At 39.6% G+C, this 23,123-nt stretch overlaps 1 protein-coding gene across 7 annotated transcripts in view; it reads left to right on the top strand.

Moving 5' to 3' along the window:
- The window catches only part of BCAR3 (BCAR3 adaptor protein, NSP family member), a 118,785-nt gene that overhangs the window by 82,516 nt on the left and 13,146 nt on the right, over positions 1-23,123 (top strand). The window contains exon 1 of one of the 7 annotated variants that reach the window (XM_076337762.1): positions 13,435-13,694. The exons of the other annotated variants lie outside the window; for them this stretch is intronic. Coding sequence (XP_076193877.1) covers positions 13,611-13,694 — 84 coding nt within the window. The 5' untranslated portion in view covers positions 13,435-13,610. Of the gene's footprint in view, positions 1-13,434; positions 13,695-23,123 lie in introns of those variants that run through there. 7 annotated transcript variants of the gene reach the window in all.

Below are 23,123 nucleotides of genomic sequence, written 5' to 3'. Positions count from 1 at the left end.
TGAGTTGCTAAGTATTATTATGGCCTGCAGTTTTGGAGTCGTATTTTAATCCATTAGCGGAAAAATTACAAAATTTATGACTGATTGTCTGCTCAGCATGGTCACAAGGGACGTTTATATTTAGATCCAGACTTGAAAAAACTATCACTGGTCTAAGGAAGTTACAGCTGCAGAAAAACATTATTCCCTTGTGAAGTTCTACTGAAGGATTCTTGTTTGTCTCAGCCCCATAGTGTTCATTTTTTTCCCCCTATTTTCACTCCTTGATTTTGTTAGAAAGCAAACTGTCATAGAAATTATTGTCATTTATGACGGTTTCTGTAAGTGCAACTGAAAATAAAATTCTTATTACATTCCGATGTCTTGGTTGTTTTCTGTAGCTTTGCAAGATAGGACAGTATTTTGTGGGTTTAATTCAACTTCAGGGTGATGATCAGGTGATGAGGTTTATTGATGCACAGTTTGTATAGTTAATTGCACAAATTCATAGTATAGTGGATGCCAATCACATACATGTGTGGGTGTTTGTCTCTCATCATTCTAATGGCTGTGCCAAGAAGATGACATGGTAAGAATACTATCAAAAGTGAAGTTTGTAAGTGGGTATGTATGTTTGGGAAAGTTTAGAAAAAAATCTGTGTCAGCATGACAAGTTGTCACGGTTTGGTAAAGAATTCTTCCTGATGACATTGAAATTTCATTGCAAGGAGCCTTTTCTAGACATGGAAATATATTGGAGAAATCCCCACCCCACTGGAAAAGTTGCCAACTGCAGTGTATACCAGTTCATGAGCTGCTGCGTATCACTCTCCTGTGGAGACTTGCCTGTTGAGATGCGAGTTGTGACTTGTGAGCGGGAAGTTTGTTGGGTTTCTGCATTGTCTGACAGTGTTATACATTAAGTATCTGAGCTTGGAGGAATGCCTGACACGAAGGCACCAAATGATCAGGAGGTTCTTTTTGAGTCTGTAGCTCTATTTTTTTTTTTTTTTCTTTTTCCTTTTTGCAACTGCAGCAAGGGCAACAGCATCACAGAAGGTGGAATTATCAGATGGAATGTATTTTGTCGAGGAGAAAAGGAGTATGCCCATACAGCTGACTTTGACTTTACACATCTTTCTTTGCCATTACAGATTCGCCATCCAACTCAAAGATCATTATTGGTGTCAGTGATGTTTCAATCAGAGATATTTACCTTTTTTTTCACGTTTCTCTACTTAGTAGGAACTGAAGCATCACAAACATCACTCCATAGCAGTTGCTTCTTGTATACAAGCTGTATAATTTGGAGACATGATCCTGTTGGAGTTAATCTAACATTAAATACATGTATTTATCTGTCTCACAATGAAAACTCATTTTTGAGGTTTGATGGGTAGTTGCTAGTTGTACACTGCCCTCTGCTGGAGAAAAAACACTGTAAATGTATATTTTTTTTTAAATCAAATCATGGCTATTAAAATCACATTTTTTTCATAATAATTTCATTGTAACTTTCGTAGTAATAAAAAGACTGTAGCCTGCCTGTTGGAAGTTGGTTGCTTTTTTTCTCCAGAGGCACAGAATGGGGGGGGAAGATTCTCCCCCTCCCCGCCAGTAAGTTATAGAAGTAGGTCCTATAGGGAACTTGAGAAATTTCTTTGTCGGGGTGTCACTGAGATTGTTAGAATAGATGTTCTGATTTGTTCAATCTCCAGCAAAAGAGATTCTGTAGCCTCCCAAGATAATCTGTTCTACCTCCCAAACTAGATTAGTCTAATGGTCTTTTCATTGTGCCTGTGGAAAAGTTTTTCCTTAAAATATGAAAATGTGATGTAAATAATCTTTTTGTACATACAGGTGATTTTTTTGATTTTTTTTTTTTTTTGGTCCATCTGTGTTCTTTTTGTTACCTTGATTTAATTTTCTAGTGGGATAAGTTTTGGCTGTTGCAATAAGTTGGACAAATCATCTTGTCTTGTACTTTTAATCCTGTTCTGGTAGCAGTCAAGTTTCGGGTAGTAGAATTTTCTCCTCAGCCTTATACCAGGCTTGTTTCTTATAACATGTGCCCTTTCTCTACTTAGAAGGGGCAACTATTTCTTAAAGTATGCATGACAGTTACTCCTGAAAGCTTTCAGCAGCCCAGGAAAATTTCAAAAAAAGACTTAAGGAGTTACATATGTAGTTGAAATTCAGCAGCTCTCAAGTAGTTAATTCCCCTAAAATCATTATGAGAATCTTGCCCTATTTATTTGGAGTTAATGAATACTTGTTTTATTTGATAGAATGCAGTTATCCATAATTAGTGATGGAATCTTGCACCCAAGTTTCAGTATTTTCTCATGTTGAATTTTGTTTGACCAACAGGCTAGACCCTGAAAAGATGGTTGAGTCAGCAGTTCTGTAATCTTTTGGGTGCAAAGTGATGAATAAAATCTAAGCTGGTCCTTGCAGTAAATATGCAGGAAGTATGATTCTACAGCTCTGCAAGACAATGCACTTTTCAGTCTACTGTCCTAGTTCATGTTTTCCTAGTAGGGAGATTCCCAAGTTAGCCTGTTACTGTTTGGGGTTTTTTGTTCTTTCCCAGCCCCCAATTCCTGAATGACCTGATTAGCTCCAAGAGCTGGGTTTGCTGTGGGTTGTGGAGTTTTTGTTGTTTGTTTTTTTTAGCATACTGTGAGGAGGGATTTTTTTTCTTTGTAAATGATAATCCTCATATGAATTCAGTCAAGTGGATAGTGGCTTTCTAATTATTCTGGCCTTATTGTGAAGTCTTCTAGCAGTGGCTCTTGCATTCCCTTCTCCTGATGCTGAAATGGACTTTAGGGTATTTTGCTTATGGAGCATCTTTTGTAATGCTGAGTATGCTTTGGTAAATCTAAAATGTTGATAATTCTTACAGCAGCATGCATTCTCTCCATTTGCCTGCTAAGGGTTAATCTTACATCTATCCTACCATGAATTTGACCCCGTTAATGTCTGTATTCTACTTCTTGTATTATTCCTCATTAACTCTTAAATTATGTCTGATCTGGAGTCATCAAAAGCCACTACATGCACTGAGATTGCACTGAGCTTTGGGTTGAAAACTCTATAAAATTACTTTGCACTAATTTCTTTAGCACCAGTAGTAATAATAGTGACAGTAGATACTTAGTTGATCTTTTCAATATCTTTGTTAGATGATCAGTAACTACTATCAAGCCTTATTCACAGATGAGAAACATAGACTGGAAAGGTTTGAGTCTGAAATACAGGATAGAAGTTTTGAGGTACAAAGAAATATTTTTCTTATTTTGTCTCTAGCAATCTTCTGAAACTTGGATTTAAATGAATTACCCTTTTTCTCCAAAATATTAATGCCTGTGGCTCTCAAATGCTGACAGTTATACCTTGCTATTGATAATATCCCCAAGTCAAAATGACAGTGTCAGTTTAAGTAGTAGATGGTGACATGCATTTACTTTTCAAAGAAAGAAGAAAAAAAGGGTGGTTTTTACTTTTAAGACATTGTCTGGTTCACCTTGATTTGTGATCTTTTTTTCTTGCAAGCAGAGTTATTGTATCTTCTATCAGATACTGTGATTGTTGAAGTTGCTGGTCATTACTGACACACAGTGCTTTCCTGTACCGAATTAGGCCAAAGTGTAATCCTGGACCCAATCCATTGCATTGCAGTAGGCACTGTATTGCCTCATTTGCCAGAAAAGAACATGCCATTTCCCACAAAAGTGGTACTTATGGGGAAGAAAGGAAGGTGCTGAATTATAATATTGCTATGCCTAATTTTTTCTACCTCATCTGTAGTGAACATTTTATCTCTCTTGGTAAGAGCAACCCTATGCATAATGAAAAGGATCTGACGATTTGAGCGGAGACTAAGCAGTAAAGTGCGTAGAACTTAATCTTCTTGTAAAGTGAGTTTGGTTTTCTTTCCATTTTCAATTTCTGTGCAAAAACTCGTGGCAATTGGCACAAAGAGAAGAAAAAGGTATCTTTCTGTCTGTGTGATGGCATCAGCTGGAATTCTTACAGCTTACGGTAGGCTTTTATATACATATATGAATAGGAGTGTATATATAAAAAAGGTATGAGTGCTACAGGGAATTTTACTCCTTTTCATGTGAGAGATTTAAACTGTTAGTAACAGCAGAGATCTGACTACGTCTGCCATCTTTTTTGTTGATCTTTTCTTAACTGTTGCTGAGCTGTCTCTCTTGTGTGGAATACTTATTTTTCGATTCATTTTGGGCTTTCAGTATTGTTCCACAGGAACTGTGCCTTAAAGATGATAGTTACTGATGTTGTTGGATCCTTTTTATAATTTTGAAGATGGACTAATAGCAAAAGCTGACTGGAACATGAAAATATGTATATTTAACTCCTTCATAGCAACACCTTACTGAAGTTGATTTTTTAAATGTATATAAGCATATGAACCACAAGGGGGAGTGAGTATATAGCTTGCGGAAGGCAGATTATTAATGAGCATTTTGGGTACTCTTACTGATAAAGCCTATGGAGGTAAAGCTCCGAATCTCTTGGAGCGATGTTTATAGATGATAATTAGAGTAAGAGTGGTACATTGTGTGTGTCTGTACATCTTGCCTCTTTTTGGAGACATACTGTTTAGATACAGTTTGGCCTGGGGAGAGGGCAGCAGAAGGAGCATTAGTACATTTCAGTTGGGATGCCCTCTGTTAATGTGTGCTGTCAAAGGAGCAGGTTTGTCTGAGATTTTTTGTATGTCAGATACTATTAGGAACGAAGCACCTGCACAAATGAGGGAGTATAATGTTATGTTGGCTAGCTAGAGTACCCAGAGGTCATTTGCCTCCGTGCCCTCAAATCCGTCCGTTAGTAAACTGTTGAGAGGGAGGTATATGAGCTGAGGTGAGCTTGCTGCTTCTGCTTCATCAAAGTGTATTGTGCAAAAATGTGGGAGGGAGACAGGCCTCTTCAAACTCACATATGCTGGTAAAGACTTTTGAAAAACTGAGCTCTGACAGAGCCCAAGTGACTTGTGAGTTTTATTTTCAAGTGCTATGCATCCAAAATGTCCCTTTGTATAAAAGGGAAGTATTTTTAGGGTATTCAGGAGTTTTAGATAAATAGCTGATTTTGAAATGCCTCCACTTACCCTGGTGAAGTAACAGAATTTTTTCATCTTTGAATTATATTTGGAATTGGTGTAAATCTCGGACAAACACTTTACTTTGACAGGACTGGGGAGGCTTTCAAAAACAGAAATCTGAAGTTAGTGATTGTGCTAATGGCTTCTTTTTATATGCGAGAGAGGTCTTGTACACTGTCCAGCAAAGGTAAAGTTAGACGAATGACAGCAAACTCAGCAGGAAAGGGAAGAAAATATGAACCATAAGTTGTGAACTAATTCTGAACAAAAGGAAATTCATGCCTTTTCATATTTTCTTTTTTTTTTTTTTTAATCCAAGGAATAAATTGAAGGAAAGACGGGCGAGACGTTACAAAATTGCTTCATGTTTGTACATGGGTTGGCAGGCAGTAGATGGAGCTCAAGAATATGTATACTGGGTTTTGGTAGGATCAATAAAACCTGCCGGTGGCTTCTTAATAGGAAGATGGCTGGTAGGAAAACCAGGCCTATTGCCAGATGACTTTAGAGTTTGTATGTTTTAGTTATAAAAGATAAGATTTTTCAAAGGTATTTGAATGTCTTAAAGTGCAAATTAGGACCTAGTAGGAAGCTCATAAGCAGGTTGGGCGCTTATTTTTTGTGGCTGCCAATCTGGGTTTTTATGAGAGTCAGACTTTGAAAGAGATTTATTCAAGCAGCATTGAAAACTAAACAGATGCAAATTCTGTTTTCTCACTGTTCCTGTACAACTGCAGCGTATTTCTGACTTTGCCTCACAGAACTGCGATAGAGAGGAGGAAGAAATTATGCTGACCTCTCCCATACCACGCCCGTGCAATGCAAACAAGTGTAATTACAGTTGCAGCTGTATTTATTGATTTATGATCAGAAGCTGCACCAACAACAGTCTGCAGGAAGTGAGCTTATAGAAGAGAACGTGAAAGAGTCAGTTCTATTAAGAATTGACACAGGAATAGTAGGACATGAGCTGGGTGATGGGACTTAATGCGCCTGTAGACAGTTGAGTTAGGAACAGATAAAAGTAAGCAACGCTTTCTGACAGTGTTGTCATCCCCTTTCTTCACTTATTCTACGCTTTAAAAAGTGCTCAGCTGTGAACAGTTGGGTGCTACCTGTATTTGAAAGCATCCCCCACAGAACTTTGCTAGAGGAGATGGGCCATGTCTGAAGGACTGAGTACTAAGACTAAATGGTAGTGGGCATTGTGAAGATGATGTTTGCATGGACAAATTATTTATCAGTTGTTGTCCCCCGTTTCCTGACTTTTTCTTACATTAAAAAGAACAAATAACTAGTTATAGAGAAAAGTCTTGTGTATTAAACAAAGAACGTTTCAATCTGAAGATTTAAATGCTTTGATTTTCTTTGGGTTTTTTCTTTCAGATTTTATTCATATTGTACTTTATTACAACCTTACGGGTGCCATTTTATAGCCACAGGCAGTCACAACCATAGTTAGATTGTGCATATGCACTGTGTAATTTGGATGTATCTGTATTCCAGACGACGTCATTAGTCCAGCGACAGTGAGCAGCATGTTCTGGATTGGCTGCGTGCTGTATCAAATCAGATTTATATCGTTGACCCTTGTACAGTACACCATGCCTTCTTTCATTTACAGCTGGCTTTCTGCCTGGATTGTTTACTTTCATTTAGTGGAGAGAAATCTAAAGCATTACCTGTATTTCACTTCAATATTGTTAGGCTGATGTAAAACCTTAAATGATTTGTTGATGTAGTACTAAGTAACAGTGGCAAGCCACCAATTCCCTCATCTAATTTAGTCTGAAATTATTTCTCTGTAATATGAAATCACAAATCATAATTCTGTGTGTGAATTATAAGCACTTCCATGAACATGAGTGGTATTTGGTTCAGAATAGCTTCTCGTAGAGCTGCAGACTGTTTCGATAACTTCAGACTGCTTGTGAGTTTTTGAGTGTTTATATTTTTATGGAGTTTGGTTGCTTTACTCGGGCCACTTACAACTTTGAAGCCAAAGACGACTTTTATTTTTGTGTGTGTGTGATGAGAGAGAAAGAAACCAAACCCCCCTAGAGAAATGATCCCTACATTCTATCTTGTTTAACCTGTACAATTAAAGCAGCCTAAGAGGATTCCCACAGAGCAGGTTCACACTATCCAGTGTGAAGGCTTCAAACTCCTGCATACGTAATGTGCTGTGAGTGGAGCTGGACACAGTTTAGGTGTGTCAGGGGAACAGTCCCAATATGCAGTGCTGGGTGAGTAATTTAAACCAGACCATGAAAACACCCTAAATAACTCTAGAGGCTTTGTAACAACACAGATGGGGTTGGCAGAGATACCTTAATTTCTCTTCCTGATGGACTATTAGGAACTCACACAGAATATATGATCAAGTGTCCTTAAACTCATGTGGCCTTGAATTCCATGACTTAGAAATCCTTTCTTAATGAACTTAGTTATCAAAACCACTCTGGCCAGCCATCCTTAGAAACAGATGAAGGGGTTATCAGATATTTTAAGATTCTTGGCAAGAATCTTTGAAAACAAAGAAATGAAGCTGATGGTTGATCTGTTGATAGAATAGAATCATTAAGGTTGGAAAAGACCTCTAAGATCATCGAGTCCAACCATCGACCCAACACCACCATGCCCACTAAACCATGTCCCTAAGTGCTGCATCTACACGTCTTTTAAATACCTCCAGGGATGGGGACTCCACCACTTCCCTGGGCAGCCTGGTCCAATGTTTAACCACTCTTTCAGTAAAGAAATTTTTCCTCCCATCCAATCTAGACCTCCCCTGGCGCAACTTGAGGCCATTTCCTCTCGTCCTATCGCTTGTTACTTGGGAGAAGAGACCGACACCCACCTCGCTACAACCTCCTTTCAGGTAGTTGTAGAGAGCGATGAGGTCTCCCCTCAGCCTCCTTTTCTCCAGGCTAAACAACCCCAGTTCCCTCAGCCGCTCCTCATCAGACTTGTTCTCCAGACCCCTCACCAGCCTCGTTGCCCTTCTCTGGACACGCTCCAGCACCTCAATGTCCTTCTTGTAGTGAGGGGCCCAAAACTGAACACAGTATTCGAGCCTGTGCGGCCTCACCAGTGCCGAGGACAGGGGCACGATCACTTCCCTACTCCTGCTGGCCACACTAGTTCTGATACAGGCCAGGATGCCATTGGCCTTCTTGGCCGCCTGGGCACACTGCCGGCTCATGTTCAGCCGGCTGTCAACCAACACCCCCAGGTCCTTTTCCGCCAGGCAGCTTTCCAGCCACTCTTCCCCAAGCCTGTAGCGCTGCATGGGGTTGTTGTGGCCGAAGTGCAGGACCCGGCACTTGGCCTTGTTGAACCTCATACAGTTGGCCTGGGCCCATCGATCCAGCCTGTCCAGGTCCCTCTGCAGAGCCTTCCTACCCTCGAGCAGATCAACGCTCCCACCCAACTTGGTGTCGTCTGCAAACTTACTGAGGGTGCACTCGATCCCCTCATCCAGATCATTGATAAAGATATTGAACAAGACCGGCCCCAAAACTGAGCCCTGAGGAACACCGCTCGTGACTGGCCACCAACTGCATTTAACTCCATTCACCACAACTCTCTGAGCCCGGCCGTCCAGCCAGTTTTTCACCAGCGCAGAGTCCACCTGTCTAAGCCATGAGCCGCCAGCTTCTCTAGGAGAATGCTGTGGGAGACGGTGTCAAAGGCCTTGCTGAAGTCCAGGTAGACCACATCCACAGCCTTTCCTTCATCCACTAGGCGGGTCACCTGGTCATAGAAGGAGATCAGGTTGGTCAAGCAGGACCTGCCTCTCATGAATCCATGCTGGCTAGGCCTGATTCCCCATGTCCCGCTCATGCCTTGTGAGCGCCCTCAAGATGAACTGCTCCATAATCTTCCCCGGCACCGAGGTCAGGCTGACAGGCCTGTAGTTCCCCGGATCCTCCTTCCGGCCCTTTTTGGGGTCGGAATGGGCGTCACATTGGCAAGCCTCCAGTCATCCGGGACCTCCCCTGTTAGCCAGGATTGCTGATAAATGATGGAGAGTGTCTTGGCGAGCACCTCCGCCAGCTCCCTCAGTACTCTCAGGTGGATCCCATCCGGCCCCATAGACTTGTGAGCATCCAGGTGGCGTAGCAGGTCATTGATTGCTTCCTCTTGGATTACGGGGGGTTCATCCTGCTCGCCGTCCCTGTCTTCCAGCCCGGGGGGCCGAGTACCCTGAGGATAACTGGTCTGCCTGTTAAAGACTGAGGCAAAGAAGGCATTGAGTACCTCAGCCTTTTCCTCATCCTCGGTGACAATGTTGCCCCCCGCATCCAATAAAGGATGGAGATTCTCCTTGGCTCTCTTTTTGTCATTAATATATTTGTAAAAACTTTTTTTTGTTGTCTTTAATGACAGCAGCCAGATTGCATTCTAGCTGGGCTTTTGCCTTTCTCATTTCTTCTCTGCACGACCTCATGAGATCCCTGTACTCTTCTTGAGTCGCCTGCCCTGATGGTGGAGAGCATTAGAAATACATCAATAGATTGACTTAGCAGAAAGATTGTATTTGATGTTTCTAAGGTACAAGAAACAAATGGTTTATTTCTCATGTGCAGAGTCTAAGAACCCAAAGTACCAGCAAAAAGTCGCAGGACAGGAGAGTGAAAATGTGGCTAAACCATCCTTTGTTTATCTGAGTCAATATTTACAAGTGTAAAGCTTACCTACGTATGAAGTATAATTTGGAGCAGCCTGAAGGCTGTTCTCAATCATGCTGGCTGAAAACAGCTCCATGATAGCCAGCAGTGCAGGAACTATCATACTATCACCCAGAGGTTTCTCATGTACTCTTTGAGATTCCTTCCAGTAGTCTTAATTTTCATGCTGCTGTATCACAGTGTCGTGCAAAGGTTCTGGTTCTGACTCTTACTAATGTGTCATCCATTCATTGAACTATATGTGCAGAACTCATGTTAACCTTTAATAAAAACAAAAATCCCATTAGTTTTGTTTAAAAAAATTAGATTCACTATCTAAATAAAGCACCCTCTTTCCTGCCAGTTACACTGTTGATAAAAAGTGCCAGCAGCTGCTGTATGAAATTGTACAGTATTGTTTTTTTAAGGTTCATTATTTCTGGCATTCTCACAGCATACATCATTTTTGATTCTTTACTTACTCCATTACAGACAGGAAATAAGGAACTGGCAATTACCATCTGTAATTTATGCCCTGCTGTTCATGTTGAGCTGTGGATGTGACACTTAAACTTTTTTCACTGCTGCTTAGTAACAAGCCTTTCAAATGAAAAATAGACACGCCCACATTGAATACATATTAGGCCAAATTTACTTTCCAGATTGAGCTGTGCTATTCCCATTGAAGGGGGGAGATTGTGCCTACAATCCAGGGAGTCTGTTGAAGATATGCCCATTATGTACCTTTGCTCTCAGTAGGGAAAAGACTAGAGGGGGAATCTAGTTCCTGTTGAAAAGGTTTGGGAAGATGATTCATATGCAAAGACTTCATTCTTTGCCTCCTTTGTGTTTTTATTACTTGTTTTGGGGGAAGGAACCATACTGAGAATTTTATCATTCAGACTAGACCAATGGAACTATACCAGTAAGTATCCCTGGGTAAATGAGTCATACAAGAAGTTGCAAAACTAATAGGTCTTTAAGACATGAATGTACGTGTAAAGTTACCGAGGCCTGGGGAAATACGCATGTGTTAGCTAGTGAACTACAATAATGGTTGGATTTGCAATCTAGAACTTGACAAAGCAGGAAAACGTGAGTACATAAAGGATACTGCATCCTCTCTATTGTCACAAGTACCGTATCATGCTACTATGGGGACTTGGGTGTTGTTTTTTTCTTTTTATAAAGTGCTTCACGTTGAACTCTGTTAGAACTGCCACTCCAACCCTCAATATTTTGGAAAGTTGGAGTTTTTTATTCTTGGTGATGATTGACAGCCTTTGTCTAAATTCCAGTGGAGGTTTACTCATTCCTAGGTCATAATACTTCTTGTGCCTCCCCCCCCACCCCCCATAAAGAACTCCTCTCCTTTTTGGAACTTACTTCTAGTTCTTTTCAGAGCAAACGTGGCCCACCTTATTTTGCATTGCTAAACCAGTTGGTTTCTGCTACCAAAATAGATCAGTCATCCTACTAGCGTTTCTTGTCACGTGCTGTAGTTTTGAGTTACTTGTCTTGATTGTGTCTGTTCATGATATTCCAAATGAAACTTTAGTGTATTGTGCAGTGACACTTATCCTTTCTTGTCACCATTATAAAGCAGAAATGCCTCGACGGATGCATTCTTGAATTTCATTTCCCTTTTTGTTGTTTTTTTTTCCTCCCTCTCTTCTGTAAATTGGATTAGGGTGTTATAAGAACTTCTTGATGAAGATTCTTCAAAAATACAGTCTTTGATGAGATGTCCTCCCACAGTACCAAAAAACTCCAGAAAAGTAGTCACAGTTGAGGCTTTTGTATTTGGAGTTCTGCAGAGTATCTTTTCATCTTCTCTTCTCTTGCTACCTGCTAGAGCAATCCTATGGATTTCCTCAAAGTGGAAAAAGAAGTTAAAGTAAATTAAAATATGCTGCAGCATAGAGTAGAGAGAAAAGGAGGATACTTTCACATTCTTAGTATTTATCTACTCATTCATTGTCTGAGTTTGTCGTAAACTACTTGGAGAGGCATTTCCTCTCCCCAGCTATAGCAGGACTCCATCTTCAAAGTAATTATTTTCAGCTTCTTTTCTGAGCCAGTCTTTCATCCTTTTTTCTTGCCAGGGTAATCACTTTTCAGTCCATTTAATGCTCTGATCTTTTATTCCTACAGAGTTTTCCTTTTCTCGAAAGAGTCGCAGGCATAACGTCTCCTACACATGGCCAAGTAGTCTGACTAGCTTTATGAACGTTCTGGTTTTAGTGCTTAACTTGGTGCTAGATACCTGCAAACCTTAGGTGGTCAAACAGGTAAGAGAACTTCACACATCACGCTTCCTTTTCCTTGTTATCAAGACTGAGGCTTCCTTTTCTTTTTGGATAGGCTCTCCATCCCGCTTGCCTTGAAAGGCAGTGCACATTTTATGGCTTTGCTTTGCTCAGTGCTGCTGCTTGGTTTATGTGCCAAGTCCCATTCCTTGATGCAGGCACTGAGGGCACTTCACATTGTTCAGTCAATGTGGGAAGGAAGTACACTATTATTAGGTGAGAAGTATTGCCTTGCAAGTAATACCTGGGGACATCAATAAGCATTTAATATGTGTGCCCTCCTAATTATGGAATGTATTTCTTGCTGATGAAAAAGACAAGTAACTCTTCCTTTTAACCACTCCTTGGGACTAACTTATTCCTAATCTGAGATCTGAAATATCTGTGACTTCTGGACTTTTTGCCATCCAAGTTATAAATGACTGATCTCTTCAAAGTTTCTCTTTTTTAAGTGTTACGGGCTTTCTTGTACCCCTCAATCCAGTGCATTTTGTTTCCTTTCGCCAAGTCTGTTAACTGGGCTGCTATGGAGGTGAGGTCTTGTCTCTAACAGCTATTATAATTAGCCAAGTTATTTGTCTTCGTTCTTGAGATGGCCTTGAGGTATGTAGGACAGATTCTTTGCTGATGAGTGGTTTACTGGTCAGTAAGCTATGGACTATGCCGTCCAAGAGAATAGAATCACAGGCATAAATAAAGCTGCTGCTTTTTTTTTTGTGTGTGTGTGTTTATTTTTACTTTGCCAAATCAGAGGTGTTCTTGAATTCAGATCTTTCGTTCTCTAGCAGTTTGCACAATCCCATGGGACTGTCACCAAGCTAAAGCTGTCCACTGATGGCTTTAAATACTAAAGGTACCTTGGTTGCACCGCTAATACTGACCATGCTGACAGTGTTGGTTTCTTGCTATTTTTTCCAAGGACTGCTTGCCAGAAGCTTCCTAATTAAAAATAAACAGACATACCATTTCCTTGGTTACCTAAGCTCTAAGGGTGTAATTCTTATTTGAGTATGAAGAGTAACAGTTGTCAAACAGTAATCAGCTGCTTTTCCTCTTTGTTTTTTTGTTTTATATGTATATTATTGATGATGCAGATAGAGACATTGCATGATTGAGCTGGAGCCAACTGATTAAGCCTTTATCAGCACAGGGAGACAGTCAGGTATTGTATCTCATCAAGAAGAGAAGTCTGCCTTGAGCTGGTGGCTCAAATACATCTCTGAGCCAGGGGATACCAAGGGAGAGGAGCTAGGATTTCACTGGTGAGTGAAACGGATCACATGAGGATTCTGGCACTTTATATGGCATGCTGGAAGCAAGCGTGCTAGCGGCCACTGAATTGATAGTATCTGCTTCAGCTGTGGGAAGTGTCCTGGACTGATACGTGAGAGGGGGGTGTAGCAGCTCTGGCAGGCCGGGGTGATACTAAAGAGCTTGCTAAACCTCTGAAAACTGCTAATAGTGACTGTTTATCTTAGTCTTGAGGAACCACAAACAGCAGAACTGAAAATGCCGAAGGACTATAATGTTTTTCAAATGCTGATTGCAGCACTTTGCTGCTTTTATCATCGTAAATCTATTATCAGAGTCAAGGTAGGTGCCCTTTTTCAATAACAGTAAATACACCGTGTGCTAGTCAGTAATGCTTTTAGGTTTTGTTCAGAAGTGTTTGTTTTTATACAATGGTTGGGTACAGTATGTTTCTGTTATAAAGAACACCTTTAGAATTCACCATTGTCTTGGAGGGAAGCTTAAACAGCTTTCAGTTTTATGAGCCTGAAGCTGACTGTCTTTATGCTTAGGCACTAAGTTAAAAATGCCCTGGTTTGGGACTTGCTGAAGAGAATTTTTGCAACATTTCAAGCTTTCAGAATTTAACTGATCAGACCACTCGGTTCCCTAACTTTTTCACCTACTTGCTGAAAACATAGGCTATTGTGCTCAGAAGCTTAGGTTTTTTAAAAACTTCAGACAATTTGGGACTTGTCCTTTTATTTTAGAACTTTTTTTTAATTACAACCTACACAGAATCATATACTCATAGAATGGTTTGGGTTGGAAGGAACCTTTTAAAGATCATCTAGTCCAACCCTCCTGCCATGGGCAGGGACATCTTTTGCTTCATGCAAAAATGCACTATATGCACTATATGCAAAGAAAAAGCCTTTATAAACATTTCAAGCCACACTTATGGAAGTGTCTAAGTGACCTGGGAATTGAACTGTAATCAGGTGGGGTATCTAACTACTTCCGAAGATCTGCGAGCCACACCTAAGCTCTTAAATAATTTTATTTAAGATTTATGCTTGAATTTTCTCTGAATGACAAAGTATCAGCTCTGTAAGTCACTGTGTAATGTGTATAGATTTTCTGGAGCACTTGCAATGAGGAAGGATGTGAAGGTTGCTATCTTCTGGCCTGTCGGCTTTCAAACTTTGATGGAGGCACTTAAAATTTGGGAGCCGCTGCCCCCTTCTCTCTCCTCTAGTGATTTAGCCTTTTAACTGTCCATTTCTGAAAGTGAGGCATGGGGCTCAGTCTTTTGGGCACACAAAAGTGACTCTGATCAGGCTGTCTTCTCTTTCTCACTGGGACAAATGTCAGAAGTTATCATCAGAATGGAGAGCTAAAGATGCTCTCCTGTTACTGTAATTAATTTTCATTTTCATTCCAATTTTAAGCATAAGGCTTAAGTCTTCTGTTCTAAAACTTTTAAAATGACATTGGGTTTTATTATTGGCTATCAGAACAGTTCTAAAACTGTTGTTCTTGACCATGCATGCCCTTTGTTTAACTTGGCATGAATTTCTAATACCTAAAATAACGGCAGTGTTGTCATGGCAACTTTCCATTTAGTCTAATCCATATAGTCTCTAGAGAAACTGAAACATTAATAGTGTTTGCTGTATGGAGGGTAAAAAATAAAACCTTTTATGTAGAGACAAATTACAGCTGGGCTCTTTCAAAAATAAGGTTCTATTTAAAGAGATTTGCAGCATTTAAAATAGATTTGAACGCATGTGTTCCAGCATGCAGATTTAGCATTAGTTGAATCTGATGAACTGCTATTTTAAGAAGTTCTGATGGTAGGAAACTGGGGTGCGTTTGCTGAAGAGAAAGTGGCTGTAGGTATAGAAACAGCTGGTGGTCAAATCAGGTAAGGTCTGCACCTTGGGGCCAAATGATGTACGTTCCGTGAAATGCCAAAGTGCCTAGGATGGTATGAACACCCGAGCCTAAGTTGTCTTCTTACTTAGTTTGTGAAAACATACCACTTAAAGCAAAATCAGTTTGTGTAATTAGATGAGATTAATTCTTAGTTTTAATAGTAATTACAATTGTAATGAAATACCAAATTGATCCATAAATAAGCACGCTGAAGTCTGCAGCTACCTCTGAGAGATTCAGATTTTTTGCTGCACCAAGATAAATTCATTGTAATTATGTTGTCCAATTTAATTGAAAACAGTATGTGGCCAAGCTCACAGATGCCTCATTGTGTCCCATCAAAGCACAGGAAACACCACAGCACTTGAGCACTCACGTTTTGCTGTACTTAATTTTAGCCTGTGAAATTAGGATCTCAATAGCAGATGTTTGGTTTGTTTTCCCATACATTAATAGAAAATATAATGATCAGTGCAGAAGATCTGAACTTGGATCAACTCATTCTTCAGTCATGATGTGTCGGTATCTTTTACAGTCCCATTTGGTTTTAATAGCTGTTTACAGTTAAGGTCAGCTTCTACATTTGAGAAAAATAAAGGGAAACTTCAAGGCAAGGGGTCCTTGTTTGTGGTTAAAAAAAAGAAAGTGAAGAGAGAATTCTAAATTAGACTTGCGCCACTTCCAAGACAAAATATTGTTCTTCAATTTTTGCATTTTTTGGAAGTTAAGAATTAAGTTAAGACTAAATCAGTGATAAACGGTGACTTAAAAAATGAAGAGGTCTAAATTAATAAAGTTAACTTTGCCAGAAGACAGGGTTTTTTTAGTTCTAGCTAGTATGGTTGTCATGATCGGAGGGAAAGACCTTGAAGTTGAAGTATTTTCATTCTTAATTCTCTACTATGATTCACCCTCAGCTGAAGCTGCGCAAAAGGGGAAAGCCACTCAAATTATCAGGACTGCCAAGTTTTAAAACTTCCAGCACGTTGATCTAGCTCATTACTGGGTAATGTACTAATGCTATGAATGTGGCATGCGTAAGAAGCCTTTTATAAGCAGCTACTAAGCATGCAAGTGCCATCTCTTATCTTGGATGAATTGCAAACACTTTTTATAGATAGTAGATCTTAATTAATATTTCTTCAGTATGTGATGATCTAAATCTGTTTCACTGGCATCCTTGGGCTTCGTGTATCCAGTTTCAGCATGTATGTGGAGGCAGTTGGATTTGATAACACGACTTTACAAGTCATCACCATGCAGCATTATGGGTCTGCCTTTTTGATGTTAGATTTGTTGTTGTTGGAGAGGGCCAGACGGGAGAAGACTGACTTATCAAAATGATGTGAGATTTTGTATAGCTCCCTGAACTTTGATTCCCCGTTGTCTTGCTGCTGAGTTTGAGTTTTGATGAGTCTTATACTATATAATTTTTTTTCAATTTCCCATGGTAATTTTATACAGTTTTATCAAATTTTCACTGCAGTATACCCTCTATCGTGTATATATATAGATAGCAGAAGGAGCACTGGTGCTCTGTAAGCGATTCCTGTTCGATGGGAATGGGCACATTCTCCAGTAGATATTTATGCATTTAACTCCTTGGTAATACCTTTCATTTAGGTATTTCTCAGATTAAAACAAAAAAAACCTACCCAACTTCTAAAATCCTTTAGATTTGGTAGTCAAAATCCTCGGGGCCACTGAGTGAGGAGATTAGGATTTGACTAACTCTAAACTCAGGATTTATCGGGATCCATATTCCAGAAATGAGGCTGTCCTCCTACCTCTGAATGTGGTCACCTAGAAAATTAAGGGATTGTTATCGGTGTAGTGTTGTAGTGGAAGGTGGATGCAGAGTCCGCTAGAATTACCTTCAGTTAACATTAGACTGAACTTGGTACTAAAAGCCTTTTTTATTTTCCTCCTCCCGAACAAATATCTCGCTTATTAGTTAATAAAAAATGGCCACTTTTCTGTGAATGTCAGGCAGGTTATGTTGTTCATAGTGGCAGACTGAGAACATGCCCACGATGGGGTTTATTTGATTTTTAAAGAGCCGTCACAGTCATGATGGATGTTTTCATAGTGATTTGTTATCTTCATCAGTAACCTCAAAAGTTGTCACCTGTTACCTAAACAAGCACACAGAAATCTTGTGGCTTCAAAATTGCCATCCTCCTGTATTAATTCATCTCTCTGATTAATTCAAGATTTCTCTCCTGTATCTTGGGCATGGCGAAAGCTTATATATTATTTGTTCTATGTCTCAACCAACCAATAAGCCACTAGAAAATAAAAATAAAATCCTGCAGAAGTTGGCAGTCGTCTACGTGAAGAGACTTTTATCATCCATTTTGTACCTCCCATTACTTAACATAGCCCTTGTTATAGTCCCGTGTGAACTTTGTGCACTCCGGAAGATAAGAGAAAACTGCCCCTGTGAAGAGCATTGCCACAGTTGTAGCTCAAAATGTCAAAGTTAATCAGAAAATGGTTTCCTGAATTTAGAAACTCCCTTTTTCCCATTAGTTCTTTCTCAAAATAACTATTTCAGAAATAACTCTGTCTGTATGTTCTTGTCACTCTGTAAGTTCTTGGCCAATGATACTACTTTTTTGTACAGGAGAAAATAAGGACCGACAAGAACGTTTTTAAAGATGGAGAGTCTGGTTCTGCATGGGTATTCTTTTAAATGCCTAGTGCAAGTCTGTTGGTTTTGGTGGCCGATTAGTAGAGTTATAAGTGAAATTAAATACATTGTACTCATTATAAATAAAATTAAAACATATTATAAATGGATGTAACTGTATGTTTTAAAATGCTTGTACTCATAGTGCCAGACAGGCAGTCTGATCCGGATCACAAGAGCACAGGGTTAGAGACTTAAGGGATCTCTGCAGCCAGTGAAGTATATCTTAATCCAGAATTGGAACTTTGACAATAAAATATTCATTTTCTGTATGAACAAGTTGATTGCTCTCCAGTGGTTTGGAAATAGAATAATTTCATTAATTTTTCACTTTTCCAGATGTTTTTAGTGTCCTGTGTCTGTGCGTCCCCTCCCTTCTTTCTTGTTTCACATCTTTGTCTTCCCTCTTGGTATTTCCTGTCCCTGCCCCAGCATCCCCTCCGTGTTTTCTGTTGATTGGTCGTTCTGTTAAATTATCCACTTAGCTAAAAGCTATGTAAATCTCACAAAATTTAAGGTTTTGCTGAATCACAAAGTATCTCCCATCTCTCGTTTATTTGGAGATTCTGTAGGACCTAGTGATTTTACAAGGTCGGAAAGTTGTCGTTCAGAGTTCATGGTGCACTTAAGCAAACGTAGCAGGCCTCCAGTGTTGGAGAAAAGACGGATTTGGGAGAAAGCTGTAATAGTTTTGATTTAGATAGGTACAGTACATTTATTAAAAGTTTAGGAAAAGTACTGGCTTGACTTATTTCCTGAATCAGATCACACTTCAGTTTTCACAGAGCTGTTCTCATTTATCCCTAATAATAATATGTTTTCTTTTTCTGTTTTTCTTGAAACCTTGAAGGCAATAGGAAATCAGGTGGTTCCAAGGCTGCCCGTTGGGCTAATTTAAATATCAGCTGGCAGAGCTGTGCAAAGCACCAGGAAATAATTGAGATTGGATGGAAATGTGGCCACCTTTAGTCATGTACCTGTAACAGTGCTTGGCTGTGCTTTAAGTAAATAATACTTTGCCAGAAGGATACAAAGAGAGGTGACGTGAAATTCCACGTTATCAGAACTGAAGGAGATGATCTAACGTGACAGATTTTGGACCACTTCCAAACCGTGTCTAAAAAGTGAAAGTCTTTCCCTCATAATTCAAGCTGTTTAAAAAACAAAACAAAACAACCCCCCCCCCACACACACACACACACTTGATCACCTTAGAGAGGAATTAATTAATAACAGTTGAGGTAAGCCACAAAAGCTAGAACACATAAGATGCAACTTTAGGTATATATATGGAAACCTGTGTGATTCTCCTCTCGGCTATTTTGGTATTCCATTGGTACATGTACTTCACTGGAGTTGTTGCAGGTATGAACTGGAGAAAGAATCCACTGCCAGTAGGCAACAGAAATAACTGTGGGACTTGTATTTTGTTTACCACCAAACTCATACCGTAGATTATTCAGCACAATTAAAAATTATTCTAATCTAATGTGATAAATTCAGCTAGGATGGTTGACACAAGAGCTTGATATAGTGAGTTTCCTTTGGAGGGTGCCAAATACTCTAATGAAAGTAACCCCCTGGATACACAAACAACAGGTTATTGTGAGAAATTCCCATTAAAATGTGTTCACAAGTTTCATAGGTACAGCATATTGTGGTAGGTCAAGCCCTCTTTAAATTTACCCTGAATAAGATCATATTTTGATATTTTACTTCCTTAAACTTTGATATTTTCCAGTTTTTGGTACGCTAGATTAGTATTTGCCTGAAAAAATGTAAAATAATATGTAACATCAAGGGTAGCTTGTTACATCTGTAAGCACAGTCTGCTTTTACTTTAATGGCCCTGAAGTAGAAATCCTTTGTGAAATATAATAAACTTGTGTGGCATTTATTAAAAACACTAAAATAACTGTACTGACTGGAAGTTTTTTTCCCCCTTCTAAACTCTTGGCTCTCTATGTTTTGCATTGGGTATGTAAGTAGGATTGAGGGCTTTTGCTGGAGCTTGATAATATTGTATTGCTAAATAGTTTTGTATTTTCCTTTTAAAGACCTGTTCACAAAAACTCAGCATGGCGGGAATATTTTAAAATAGCACCAGGACTGGAAACAATGTGACTAAAATGTGAACAAACAGTTCTGGAAAGCACATGCTTAGGGTGAGTTCTTTGTAGGTCAGGAAAAGCATTTGTATTTGAAAAGAGCTCTGCTGACTTGATTTGCTTTTATATTCCAGGCATCTCTGACAGGATTGTTACTATTTGGAAATCTTAAAGAATTTAAACTGGAAGCTTTCCTGTGTCGCTTCAACCGTGTTTTGTTGCAGAATGAGCTGAGGTCTTTAATTTTTGTCCTAGATTTTTTTTAAATTTCTTTTTACCATCCACTTCACTAGCTAACTGTAAATATAAATTCAGGTTTCTTTCTGTCATTGGGTAGGAGCCAACAAAGTGTCTTAGACAAAGGCATACACTGAGAACATACTACTAAATGAAGGTTTGTCAGTATAAAGTTAGTGCAAATTTACAGCATACCATTACTGTCCATTAACTTTTGGGTGCTATTGGGAAATGAGGCTGAAGTATCTGTGTCACGTTGTGTGGAATAGGTCACCTTTTCTTTTAAAAGAAAGTCCATTGACGTAGCTAATTATGCTGTTCTAAGCTTACACTCTTTCTTATTTACAGACTAACATGCTTGTGTAGGCTGTGCCCTTACTTGCGTGATGGCAAGTTCAGAGATTCTTGCAGGACCGGAGGCCTTGGGTATAGCGTTTAGAATAGAAAGGCATAGGCTGCTATGATTACAGACAGTTCATCGGTCACACTTCTCCTTTAATGGATGTAGGTTGTATAAGAAATCAGTCTCAGCCAACAAAAAACTGTCCAGGAAGACATGCTATTGCTAAACTTGCTTACCTAGGCAGTTTCCCCCCTGTGTATTTTGGGATTTGTGCTAGCCGCAGGAGTTCTTCCACTAAGTTCAGAGTTGCATAAGGGTTATTTAAGCATGTTTGCTTCATCTCAGGAGATGTCTGACCTCTGGCAATCAGAGTATGCTCAGTGTGGTAGACCATGGTGGAGAGGACTTTTAACAAACCAATAATCATGAATGTTAACAATTCAGTTGGTTTGGATTCCTTAAATGTTTTTCTTGTTGTGTTGCTAGATGTAATTCAAGTGCACTGTGTGTCTCATTACGTTCATTCGAGTAGTGAAAAATTCATTTCACTACCAGAAGAAATTCTAGGTTTTTCTGCTGTATTTGTAATTCATCTGTATCTGTAACTCGATCAGCCTGGTTTTTTAAGATAATTTGTGTCAGTACAATGGATGAAATTAGTCCATACACAAAGACCTAACGCTCTTTTTGTTGGCTAAGAATCTAGCTCTCCTAAGCAAATTCAGTTATTGCATTTGTATGCTATAGTCTGTTCCATTTACAGTGGCTTTGCCTGCCACTGAGATACAGTGAGATGCTTTGGGAATGATGGTAACAATTTGTGCAGTAGTTTTGGGTTCTTTAAGATCTCTATTCAATCAAAAGCATCTTTCAAAAACTTAAATACAGGTCACGTAAAAGCAGTAGTTCCTTTCAGCAAAATACACAGCTATGAATGTAAAAGATTTGTATAGCATTACAACTGAACGCGGGTGTTTAGGTTGGAGGGGATACTTTAAAAGTTCTCCAGCCACTTCCTTGCGCGGTCAGGGGAAAGGTGCTCTTGAAAAGTCTACTCTCAATTTGTGTGCTCTTCGCTCTACCTTCAGCTTCTGTAAATGCTATAATACTTGCTATCAATCTGTAAGATGTGGCAATGAAATGGTTAACTGTTAATTCTGGAATCAATGCCAGTCAGCTTTAAATGGGTACCCAGCCATTTGAGTTGGGAAATAAAGGTGGCAGACATGTGCCACTAGTCCTTTTAGCTATGTTAGTCTGACAGGTCACAGAGGTTTGGAGTAGAGGGGGGATTTTTGGCCTTACTTGACTATGTTTTGATACTTTGATATGCTTTTCGACTTGAGTCCTCACCAAGCCTCTTCTGTGACTCTTTCTACACCCAGTAACTTAATCTCTTCACGTTGTACATGGTTTTATGAAAGAGCACTTGTGACCAGTGAAAAGACCAGCGAAGGTCATCTTCTGTGGCATGGTTTGTTCCTGCATAGACTTTTCTTCTCGTAAAGCTTGGGAGGAGTTGGTGAAAGACCTTAACTGTACAAAAGCACAAAGCATGCTTGTGCATCTTTCAACACTCCTTGTTGAAAATAATTGTCCACTTTGAACCACGTTTGTATGGATAAATACTACCCTGTTTCGGTTCACAGAAGCAAAACTGAGGTGAAAAGCGATTCTTTACCAGGTTTTTTTTATCTGTTGCCTTCCTGTACAAGCTACTATGCTCATTTGTGTTTGTCTAAGAGAAGCCTTACTTTTCTCTGCAAAAAGCAGAGAGAAGAGGAGAATTTATCTCAGAATTTCCCTGGGCTCCCAGCGTGTTTAAATAGTCTTGGCAGCAGGATGCCTCTTCTGGCATTATTCCACCAAAAATCTGCTGTCTAGTAATCTGTTGTAATTCAGTCTGCTTGAAATTGCAGGAAGAATTGTTGAAAGAAGTGCTAAATGTGTATGCCACCTGCTCCCACTGTTAGGTGCTGTGAGTATTCAATATGCAGAAGAAAATGCTAGAGAGAGCAGTGTTCATGGAAAGAATAGGATTGGTGGGCGAGCATTCCCAGTCCTTTTTTTAAATAACGCATGTGTTGCATATTTACGGCAGTGTGTCAGTGAAGGGAACCTGTGAGCTTTGGCTCATATCCAAAGCTAAGAAAAAAAAAATCCATACTGCACTCAGGGAAAAAAAATTGCATTTTAGTCTGCTCTCCAGCTGGAGGCCCCCCTCTCTCTCCCTCTCTCTTTTTTAAAATGTACTTTCTTTTAGGAGAGGGTATATACTCTGATTCTTTGGTCGATGTAGAACATGTTCCCTGCAATGAACCTGTTTCCCTTGGGTATCTTTAGGCTTTTGAAACTCTTCAGCAACGTTAAAGATGGGCTGGAGTCCCCAGCTCTTGCAGAATGTAAGGAAGTCCAAAGAACTTCCCTCCCCTGAGTGCTTATGAAAGAGTGCATGACAACTCGCTAGAGAAGAT

This window comes from Aptenodytes patagonicus, chromosome 5 (genome assembly GCF_965638725.1).
Source record: "Aptenodytes patagonicus chromosome 5, bAptPat1.pri.cur, whole genome shotgun sequence".
Lineage (NCBI taxonomy): Eukaryota > Metazoa > Chordata > Aves > Sphenisciformes > Spheniscidae > Aptenodytes > Aptenodytes patagonicus.
This window is presented reverse-complemented; position numbering and strand designations above follow the sequence as displayed.